At 39.9% G+C, this 12,086-nt stretch overlaps 1 protein-coding gene across 3 annotated transcripts in view; it reads left to right on the forward strand.

Moving 5' to 3' along the window:
* The window catches only part of BRAF (B-Raf proto-oncogene, serine/threonine kinase), an 85,147-nt gene that overhangs the window by 22,357 nt on the left and 50,704 nt on the right, over nt 1–12,086 (forward strand). For all 3 annotated transcript variants that reach the window (XM_062010915.1, XM_062010906.1, XM_062010925.1), the window contains exon 3: nt 3,763–4,026. In XM_062010915.1, the coding sequence (XP_061866899.1) occupies nt 3,763–4,026 (264 nt within the window). The remainder of the gene's footprint in view (nt 1–3,762; nt 4,027–12,086) is intronic.

The following is a 12,086-nucleotide window of genomic DNA, read 5'->3' on the forward strand; positions in this document are numbered from 1 at the left end:
CTTATCATCTGGTGAGCAGAACTCTGTTGGCACATCAGTGTGTTAACTTCTGAGGTCACTTTTTATTTTGTCAACAGGTTGCAACCTGTAAGAAGTGACTTTAACTCTGCTATTCTGAAGTGAGCAGCAGGTGTACTATGGCATGTGTATACATTGTGTATAAACATGCTGTCTTCTAATGCTTTAGATGGACCTGGCAGCTTACCAGACCTTTATACGTTTTACTTAATTGAAACCCCAGGAATATTCTCACATGTAGAAGGCTATATTGTATGATATGCATGTATCCTGATATAGAATCACAGAATGGTAAGGTTGGAAGGGACCTCTAGAGATCTAGTCCAACCTCCCTGCAGATATGCTATATAATTAAGATTAACTTCTCGTTCTATTTTAGATAGCCATAGAATTATATGTATATCGACAAGATGTAGGAATTTGAGTCTAATATTCAGCTTTTCAAGTGTGTATTTAACTTTGTGAAATACTGTATATTCACACTAAATTGGGAGCCCTGTAGTGATGCAGTAAACGAAGAATTTTTTTGAAGATGATGGATGTTATTAAAGACAGTCTGTTGTTGGCAACTCGTAAACAGGCTGGAGGAGTTGAACAGAACCCTCATAACAAGAAGCAGCAGAACAACAAAGACAGATGCAGCATCTTCACCCCCAGGACAGAGTGCCTGCCCAACAGACAACTGCCTGGTAGGGGCTCCGCAGCAAAAGTCCCAGGGAGTGCCGGTGAGCAACAAGCTGAGCTAGCAGTACCCACCCTCACAGTAACATCAACAAACTGCAGATTGGGCTGCATTAGCAAGCACCTACCTAGCACAAAGAGGCACCCGTCTACTCACTATCTGTGGTTGCATTGGAGTGGTGTTTAGTATGGAGAAGAGCAGGCTAAGGAGGAATCTGAAGGCTCTTGCAACCTAAAGGAAGGGCCTGATTCAGATACGCATAGCAAAAGAGGAAGGGAAGAGGCAATGTCATAGAATGTGAATTACCTGTGAGATAATTCTTCATCATCAGGCTGGGTTTTGAGCCCTAGAACTGGTCTCTATCCTGCAAGACTTTCAAAACTTACTTTAGCAAGAACCTGAACAGCCTGACTGAGCTTAAACATTAGGTCTGCGTTAAACAGATGATTGCATTAGATGACTACAGGACTACCTTCCAAACTCTTTTTTTCCCTCCTGTGGTTTTATATCAAGCTGAAAGAAAAAAATAAATTTTCTTGTAGAACACTACAAATTTCTCAATGGGAATATGTCAATTGAATGGATTTCAGTCTAGATTTCATAAAATTTTCTTTCTGTGATGCCTTTAAAATCCTTAACTTTTTTTAATTGCTTGAATGTTCTGCTTAATCTTCTTTGTGCTGTACAAACTTAAAGTTTTGTTTGTTTTTGAAAAGCAGGGTTGGAAATCAACCTTGTTTTTGACTCAGAGGACCTTGTGTGGCTTGAAGGTTTGTGTAGCTGGTCATTCTTGTCTGCTTATAAGGCCATGCTGCGGGCATGATATGCACAGGCCAACTCTGTGGCAGAATCTTTCTTTTACCTAGAAACATGCTGTAGGTCAACTTTGCAGTTTAACTCCATGGGATAATTCTATGTTTTGATTTGATGCTGAGCAGAGAGAAATCTAATGAAATTCAAACAGGACAATGTAGAGTCTTACATCTAGGAAATAATAACCCCATGTACCAATACAAGTTGGGGAATGAATTCTTAGAGAACTGTTAGAAAGCAGTGTAGGGAAAAGGGACTTGGGAGTCCTGGTGGACAGCAGGATGGACATCAGCCAGCAATGTGCCCTTGTGGCGAAGAAGGCCAATGGCATCCTGGGGTGTATTAGAAGAGGGGTGGACAATAGGTCAAGAGAAGTTCTCCTCCCCTTCTACTCTGCCCTCGTGAGACCGCAACTAGAATATTATGTCCAGTTCTGGGCCCCTCAGTTCAAGAAGGACAGGAGAGACTTCAGCACAGAGACACCAAGATGATGGAGTGGAGCATCTCCCTTATGATGAAAGGCTGAGGGAGCTGGGGATCCTTAGCTTGGAGAAGACTGAGGGATGACCTCATTAATGTTTACAAATATGTAAAGGATGGGTGTCAGAGGGTGGAGCCAGGCTCTTCTCAGTGATGTCCAATGGTAGAACAAGGGGCAATGGGTACAAGCTGGAACATGGGAGGTTCCAAAGAAACATAGGAAAACCTCTTCACTGTGAGGGTGACCGAGCACTGGAATGGTCTGTCCAGATAGGTTGTGGAGTCGTCTCCCCTGGGGACATTCAAAACCCACCTGGATGAGTTCCTGTGTGGCCTACTCTAGGTGGTCTTGCTCTGGCAGGGGGATTGGGCTAAATGATCTTTTGAGGTCCCTTCCAGCCCTTAAGATTTGTGATTCTGTGCCTTTAGCTATATAAGATCTATGAGTACTGGCCATCAGTGGAAACTAATGTTGCAGCAAAGTACTTAATTTTTGTGAAAATGAGATTTTATTGGAACTATTCTGTTTCTGCTGCCTGTACTATTGCTCCTCCATATAAAAAGAATTTTTTTTTTTAAGAGAAAAATGTATTTAAAGACTACTGATGCATTTCTAGTTATGTTATGTTTTATCACTGGATCTTCTACTGTGACATTGGTTAACAATATAATACTTGAGACCTTTTCTTCTATAAATAATTGAGAACTTGTCAAGCAGAATTTAATAATATAGAACCAAAAACCAGCAGCAGTTCACATATTTCCGTGCTCATTGTTTTTTCTCTTAAGAGAAATCATTTGACTTTGCGATTGCATTAGTGACATATTAAGCTGCCATTGTAAACATGGTAGGATTGAGTACTTTGAAAGATGTGTGTAATTTTGTGACGGGAACTAAGCCTGCAAGTATCTGGAAGCATTGTAATGTTACGTGTGTTCAAATAATATTTTGCAATGTTGATGAGAAAAGGAAGTATTTTGAAAAATGTTGGTGAAATGGTAACAGTTATGATTTTTGTTTACTGAAAATAATTCTTCACATATGGAGCTTTTGCAGGAATCTACATGAAAAGTTGATCCTAGAAGTAAGAAAGAGATGCTTGTGTTACTGTAGAGAAAAAAAAAGACATTATTCACAATTGAGTAACCTTTCCAACCGTATGATCTTTTCCAACTGTAATGATTCTATGCAATGTTAAAAAACCCTCTCAAAAGATCACTTTTGGCATGTTTATGGATGACTTTGTAACAGGGACAACGTAGTTGTGTTCTATCTGAAATAAAGAGTTTTTGTACTCTTGGATATGAAGAGATAGTGCAGAGGTGAAGAATGTTGAATAATGAGCTAGATATAGATTTTAGCTTTCCCTTAATTTTTGCATTAGATGTTTTTAGCTGTCATTCCAACGAGATGTAGCTGTAGCATAATAATTTGGCAATGCAGCTGACAACATGTGTTAAAGATTGCTGTCTTCTTTAAAATAGTTTTGAATTAGACTATGTAGTGCAGGTGCTTTGAAACTGGGACATGATTTTTCTATCCATTAACCATTTAATTATTAAAAAAGTAGTTGTTGGTTCAGAAGATTTAACATAATGTATTGAAACCCATTTCTTCGTTGTGTCCTACTGAAACCAGACCATCTGATTAAAATTTGGGCAATTTGAATTAGTTTAAAATGTGTTTTGATGCATGTTCATTCTGAATTTGGATTTCTGGCTTTGTCTGAGGCTACAACAGCATTAAAACAGCTGCTTTTCCTTCACAGGCCTATGAAGAGTACACCAGCAAACTAGATGCTCTACAGCAGAGAGAACAGCAGTTACTGGAATCGATGGGGAATGGAACAGATTTCTCTGTCTCCAGTTCAGCTTCAACAGACACCGTTGCTTCATCTTCCTCCTCTAGCCTCTCTGTAGCACCTTCATCCCTTTCAGTTTATCAAAACCCTGCTGATATGTCACGGAATAACCCTAAGTCTCCACAGAAGCCTATTGTTAGAGTCTTCCTGCCCAACAAGCAAAGGACTGTGGTGAGTCAGTTTCTATTCACATACTTGGAGCCTTGATATTTCCTGTATCTCTCTTAATTTTGGAGCTGATAAAATACCGGTGTGGAGATTGAAGAGACATCACCATCGCTATTTGTGCTCTGCCACGTTCAGTTGTTTTAATATACTGAATGTTTTCTACAGGATTAACATAAAGATGGCCAGTAATACAGAACACATAATTTTCAGGAGTTTTATAAGAATGAAGATACCTCAAGAAAATTTTTTTCTCAAATCACATTTCTTGGATAAATCGTAATCTAATGTTTTTACAATGGTTAGGAGAGAGCAGGAAGCTGTTTCTTGTATTAGACAAAATTACTGATTAGTTTTAACAGTGCAAGATTTGGGAAAGTGTTTTCCATGTTATCAAAGTTACTAGCAGCGGTGAATGCTTTAAAGCACATACCAGTCTCCTGCAGCTAAGGAGGGCTGTGTGGAATTGGTTGAGGGATTTTTTGTGCTTTTCTTTCCCACTCACTGTGGGTAATGTTTTGTGTTGACTCTGATGCTATCAGACCCTATGCAGAGAACTGGCTAGGGGAGGGATATAGTTGCTGTTAGGAGGGGCAAGAAGTGTTGCCTGATGAAAAAAAGTAACATTTTATCAGTTTTGACAGTGTTGGTGATACCTGGAGTCATGGAAGAAGAGTAGACTTCTTGCTGACTATTTAATTGTTTGTTATAAGTGGGATTTTTTTTTTCTCTGTTAGGAGCTGTGGACTCAAGAGCCTTGATATCATAGAATCATAGAATGGTAGGGGTTGGAGGAACCTTTAGAGATCATCTAGACCAACTCCCCTGTTAAAGCAGGTCAACCTAGATAAGATTGCCTAGGAACATATCCAGGCAGGTCTTGAAGACCTCCAAGGAAGGAGACTCCTCCCTGGGCAGCCTGTGCTAGGGCTCCCCCACCCTCACTATAAAATAGTTTTTTCTTATATTTAACTTTTTTGTGTTCCAGTTTCATTCCATTACCCCTTGTCCTGTTGCTAGATACCATCGAAAAAAGGGATGATGCCCCAACCTCCTGACATCCACCATTCAGATGTTTGTAAATATTAATAAGATCCCCTCTCAGTCTTCTCTTTTCTAGACTAAACAGCCCCAGTTCCTGCAGCCTTTCTTTGTATGAAAGATGTTCCAGTACCTTAATCATCTTGGTGGCCCTGCGCTGGACTCTCTCCAGAAGTTCTCTGTCCTTCTTGAGCTATTCTTTAGAATAATACACTATAAACTGTGATAGATTACATTGCTAACTAGCCATAGTTTAGTCTCTATAATTCAAGGTGGTGCATACTCCTCATTTAGGAGGAGTGCTGTGGTTCTAGAGTCAATGGGAAATGAGTGACTGTTACATCCAGTGTTGATGTGAAACCAGTTCTTTTTGTAGTGGTTGATCAGGTATTGACTGTCGTTGGACTGTGATTGGCTGTGGAAATTGAGATGCTGGCAAGGGGAAGAAACCTCAAACTCAGTGGTACTGGGCATTGGTAATATGTTCTCTCCCTTCCCCCCTTGCTTTCCTTCAATCCTTCCCTCCCCTACCCGCTGAACAAGAGAGATTGTAAGACTTACTGTGGGAACAACAGTTTAGAGGGCAATTGTTTACACCTGATTTTTTTTAATATGGCTTAATTTTTAAAGATTACCCTAAAGATTGGAAGTAATATTTGGTTCTCAATATAGAGAATGGAGGTTTAATATAAACTAGAACCACTGGAGATGCACAGTGTTAAGGTAATTTTGTCATCTTCATATGAGGTGTATGGCTAGGTACCTAGTACTACCCACATTGTGAAATTTGGAGAGAAGCTACTGGATTTTGGAAAACCTATGTTTTTCCAGCTTGTAGATCACCCTGTCTGCTACTGTAGCCACAGCCCTCTGTAATGGGGCCTTTGCACAAATTGTTTCTGTTTCATTCCTACAGCGGAGTGCAATATTATCACTTCCTGCATTGTTCTGTGCATTTGTTTTCTGTCTTTCCTATGAGTTATCTCATATTTTGTAAGCCTTATAGTATATTTCTACTCTAAATACTTTCTTATTACCTGCAATATATCTCTCTGCTCTTTTCCCTCTGCTTTTTCACCTCCCTGTCAGTCCTTTTATCAGATGTATTAAGGCTTTTCTCAAGTCTGAGCAACTTTCTTGTAAAGCAATCATTTTATATATAAAGAATAGCTTCTAATTGTGAAATATACTGCATAAAATTTGTAGACAAGAGTTTTGGGTTTTTTTTAATGTTCAAATGTGTGTATTTCACCAACTTTAAGTTATTTCTGAATATGCAAACTGATTACAAGTTAGGAAAAAGAGGCAACTGAATTTCGATTTGAACCAGGTGATGCAATTTTGGGCCAATGTAGAACTGTCTTGCCTCACCTGAGACATGATTTTGTGCTTCCTCCATTCTAATCGAAGTAAAACATGTCATCTTGAACAAGTGCATCTTTAAGTTTTAAAGTAACAGTAACAAATCAGCTTGGTGTGCTCAAAAGCATTTGTGAGGCTCTGCTTTCCCAGACTGGTACTTCTCACTTCTGTCCCTAAGCTTTGGGTCTTTCTGTGAATTGAGTGATTCCGTGGTATTAAAAGCTTGCAGATTTAACCAGAAAGATTAAGTTATGCTGTTGTTTAATGAGGATGTTGTCGCACTTAGCAGTAGAGCCACCAATTGGCAGTAGGGCAGTAGGAGGTTTTGTCAGCACTGAATCTAGATGCTCTTTCCTGGCTATAAGTAGACAAATTATTTTAGTCAGAGAGAGGCTATTGCTCCTGTCTCCAGCTCTCTACTGGAGTCTAAACACCATTTACTTTAGCAATTTAATCCTTCAGTTTGTTTACAGCTTGTTAGATGTGAGAACTCTAAAAGCAGAGCTTCAGGAAAATCTGCAGTCTTGTGCTATGAAGGTGAGGGGAGAGTGAGACCAACAAAAGAGTAGGAGGCAAGGTACTGGTGGAGGTACGGTGCAAGTCCCTGTAGTCGCAAGTCTGGTATATGTATCTGTAGATGCATGTACGTGAAAGAACAGACAGATGCATGAGCTACACATATGGGATTGCTGACTGGAAGGTCAGATTGACAAGATTCAGTCATACACTGCATGGCAGGGTGGAAGTCTGCTCCAGTTTTGCTAGGAGAGACCCATCTTTAGTTGAAATCATTGTTCTAAATAAGCAATTGGAAATCCATACGTCTGGTGAATAGATACTGCAAATTAATGGTTCAGCTTTGACTCAGGGAAAAAGATGGCTCTGTGCTTCAGTCTCATGCATTGCTTGGATCTAGTTACGTTACTAGTTGAGCATTTTTCTTTTTTAATAGACTTATTACATTATCTCTGTTTCAGAGCTGGGAAATGGTACTTACAGTACCGTTGGGGTACTGTGTTGGGGTTATTGGCCTTGGAGCTGAAACTCTGGAATTTGAAACAGTGGTCACGTTATTGAGAAAGTCAGGAATTTCTTGTATGGTGACTTTGAATGTAGTTACTCTGTTTTCAGTGTTCATTGATCCTACACATAGTCTGTTGAAAGCTAAAGACATTCCAGAAGCAAACCCACTTCAGAAGGAATTGCAGCTTACAGTGCAGTTTTAACTGCACGTAGTCTGATAATAGGCTACCACCCAGCAGTTGTCAGTAAACACTGAGATTACTTGTTGCAGTATGCTTTCTTCAGTCTCTCAGTGCATAGAGAAATGTTTCACATATCTTAGTCTTCATAACCTCTAACTTTAAGAACAGACTGGTCATATCTCACTTGTGCCTCTTAACTAAGCTATTTGCTTATGTAGCCATGTTGGTAGTTTTGAGTTTTCAAGTATACAGGATAGCTTCAGATGTCAAGGGTTGAAGAAGGAAAGAGATTCCGTGTGAAAATAGATGGTACCTGCCATTAGGGCTTCCTGCTACCTGAGTTCCTATTCTATATGCCTGTTAAAGTAAGGATAAAATGTGTCCCACAGTCAAGTGTCTAGCTGAGAGAGGAGAGATGCTCTTAAAGTTGCAGTGTTGTGACAAGCTTCCCCCAATCTCTATCTCAACTACTTTCAGTTAATGACTACTGAAAGAAATCTTTTTTAATATCCCAATATTATTTTCAGTCTTTACCTCCAACTACAGACCCACTCCAGGAGGTAGAAGTCCTGTCAGATAGTAGGGAGTTATTATTTTTACCTGGGAATGTAATAACAATTCTTAAACTGACTCTATTTAAAGTGACTGGAATGAAAATCATAGAATCATAGAATGGTAGGAGTTGGAAGGGACCTTTAGAGATCATCTAGTCCAAGCCCAATTTGGTAAATTAACATTACCAAAATGGTAATGGAGAACCAACCTCCTTATTTACCTTTGAGCATGCTCTGAAGCCATCCCAAGCACTAGAACAGCCTTCTGCTACTTGTTTAGAGCTGTTAAAAAGACAGGAAATGGTGGTGGGGGGTGGGTGAAGATGCTTATAGTTTTTACTAGCAGCTGCCTTATTATTTGACAGCTGTCTACATTTTTTTTTTAGTAGTAGTATTGTTTGTGGGTAAGATCAGGCAAATACAGCTGTTTTAACTGGTTTCAAATAGAAATGTAGTATGAGGAAATCGATGTAATAAGACCACATGGATCAGCGTTCAGTGACTTTGGTGCACAAGTAGTGTACTTAATGTCAAGTTTCATTGTACGTGTCATGATAAAGTACGGTGGTGGTTAAAAAGTTTTTTCCTAAAATAAGAAATCCTTTGAGTACCACCTTTTAGGTACCTCGTCAACACTTCTGAGTACCTGAAGGGGAGATGTCAGGAAGATGGGGTGACACTTTTTTCTATAGTGTCCAGTGATAGGACTAGTGGTAATGGACATAAGCTGGAACACAAAAGTTACACTTAAATAAATGGAAAAACTTATTTTCTCTGAGGGTGAGGGAGCCCTGGCACAGGCTGCCCAGGGAGGTTGTGGAGTCTCCTGCTCTGGAGGTTTCCAAAACCTGTCTGGACACGTTCCTGTGCAACCTGATTGACATGAACCTGATTTAGCAGGGGGGTTGGACGAGATGATATCTACAGGTCCTTTCCAACCCCTACCATTCTGTGGTTCTGAGAAAAGGTGTGGAGGTGCTTCCTTGAAAGCCTAGCCAGTAAGTGGTGGAGCCTACCCTAGCACCTAAGGAGGGGAGCCTACTGCTTGCTGCTTATCAGTTAGCGATTGAAGTCAGCATCTTGATTCAACTGGTGACAAAGCAAGATTAGGACATAATTTTTTTTGAAGGCAAAACCAAGTTTGCCTCATAATGCAGAGAGATAAATGTCTGAAATACGTATACTTCCTCTTTCTTCAGTGTCATAGTGCAACTGACAAGTTCAATGGCCTTTGGAGAAGCATTTCACATAGACATGACCAGGATAAGTCTCTGTGGGTTTGGGTTTGTTTGGTTTTTCTGTAGGTCAAAAAAGATGTTGCAATGCAAGATGGTAAAATCTACCTGAGATTGACAGTTATTTTGCAGAACAAGTCAATGAGACTTATCCAGACTATGAGTGGGGAGAATGTAGGGAAAATTAGTTTAAAGCTTGTTTGGATTAATGACTGTGGAGTGGATAATAAAAAAAAAACCTGCTAATTCAGGGAGAGCTTTTGGATAGGAGAGGGAGGTGAGAATTCTGACCTTGAGTGCACTGCTAGAAGTCAGAGAGATGAGTGATCCTAAGACTTAGTTTTGGTTGAAAGAGAGGTAGTCTTGAATGGGAAGGGGATGATGGTGTGTCAGCATAGAAGCATAAGTCACATTTACTAGTGAGATTTCTGAGTGAATGCATGGAGCCAGAAGAGAGCACAGCCCTGTGGGATCCTTAGATAATTATGTGTGGATTAGAATTTTTTTTTCCAAATTATATGATTATATGATTGAAGGTGCAAGCAGAGAGAGAAAAGAAACAGATGATGACAGTCATACAAATGAACAGGAGGTGACACATAGCTGATTATTAGGAAGGAGTAGTAACTCAAGAAGAATGAGGATTAACACCTGGTACAGAGGTATGGGAAGAAGTTGATAAAGGTTGCAATAGGATAACTCCAGTTTGATGTAAGAGGCAGAACACAGTGCTGGTTGATAACAAACTAAACATGAACCAGCAATGTACCCTCATGGCCAAGAAGGCCAATGGCATCCTGGGATGCATCAAGAAGAGTGTGGCCAGCAGGTCAAGGGAGATTCTCCTCCCCCTCTACTCTGCCCTGGTGAGGCCTCATCTGGAATCCTGTGTCCAGTTTTGGGCTCCTCAGTTCAAGTGGGACGGAACTTCGGGAGAGAGTCCAGTGCAAGGCCACTGAGATGATCAAAGGACTGGAGCATCTTTCATATGAGGAAAGACTGTGGGAACCAGGGCTGTTAATACTTCCAAGTATTTAAAAGGTGCATGTCAAGAGGATGGGGTGACACCTTTTTCTGTAGTGTCCAGTGATAGGACAAGGTTTAGCATACAAAAGTTGGAACACAAAAAGTTCCACTTAAGGAAAAACTTCTTTCCTATGAGGGTGAGGGACCTCTGGCCCAGGCTGCCCAAGGAGGATGCAGAGTCTCCTTCTCCGGAGGTTTTCAAAACCCACCTGGAGATCTTCCTATGTGACCTAGATAGAATTATTTAGCAGAGGGGTTGGTCTAGTTGATCTTTAGAGTTCCCTTCCAACCCCTACCATTTTATGATTCTGTGAAAAGTATAAAGTGAGCTGATGGAGTTCCAGGCAATGAGCATAAACAGATTTATATGACTGTAAAGATTACAGAACTGCAATATTTGCATATAGGACAAAATTTAATCATTTTGGGGGATTGCTTCTAGTTTTTTTTTCTTTTTCTAAATTATTATTTTATTTTATTTTTCCTTTGAGATTTTTTGGCAGGTGGATGTTTAGTTTTTTGAGTACTTCAGTAAAGTTTATTTTGCATATCCTTGGAATTGCCAATTTTAAGCTGACAGGCTTAGATAAGGAAAAACTTCCATTTCCATTGGCAAGGACTGTTCCAATTTTTGCCTTACTCCGTAAAAACTGACAAAACAGTTGAAGTTACTTAGGAATTTTACCTCTTAGATTCCTTGGTTACTGTAAACCTTAAGAATTATGTAGACTTTTTAGACAGACTTCCTGTGGCACATTAGTTGTGAATGGTCCCTTACAGAAAAGTGTTCTGAGATGTTGAATGGGGTAAATATTTTGTGGGCAGTTCTGGAGTACCTTCCTGTTGCAGTGAAAGAGTACGAGGGCAGGCTGGTATGATGTGTAGCCTGAGTAGTCTTCCAAATTTGAGCTATTTGTTGCTTAGGAGTTTTAGGAGTTTAAGTGTTTTCCATTTGGAAATCCTCAGTCCAGTCTCCATTAATGTCACATTAGAGGTACTAGAAATTTGTGTCTAACCCATGTCTTGTGGTAAAAAATTCCACAGGCATGGTTATATGTGGTGAGAGTAATCATATTCTCTGTTGGTCTTTAAATCCACCACATGCGAGCTCTTTATGCTGAAGGAGATAAAGGCTTCTCAGAAAAGCCATTTAACAGAAGGCCTGGTACTAAAACAAGTAGTTAAAACTAGTTATAACTACACAGAGGAATAATGTTGGGAAGTTTCTGATGTTGTAATGAAGTCTAGTGGGAAAGAAGAGAATGTAGTAGGGGGGCCCCTAACTCAAGTACTTAATGAATAAAGTCATATAACTTGCTTTTATTACCAGCCCTGAATGTTTTTTTGATAACTCAAGAAATCTGTTCCAGCCAAGTACTTAGTGTGGGAAGAAACAGTCTGAAAGTGAATGGACAATCCTCAATGATGGCTTGCTGGAGCGTGCAAAATTAGAAAAAATTGGAGTTTAGGTGTAAGAAATGATGGACAGCAGAAAGGCATCAGATGGTGTTCCTGCTTTGGGAAGGGTTGGTGGCCACCAACTGCTTCAGCTGTCTGCAGATTCTGGATGGAATCAAATCATTGTGTGTTTTCATCCACCATGAGGTCTAAAAGTTTTCTGTGGCAGCTTCTAAATGAAAACT

This window comes from Colius striatus, chromosome 1 (genome assembly GCF_028858725.1).
Source record: "Colius striatus isolate bColStr4 chromosome 1, bColStr4.1.hap1, whole genome shotgun sequence".
NCBI lineage: Eukaryota > Metazoa > Chordata > Aves > Coliiformes > Coliidae > Colius > Colius striatus.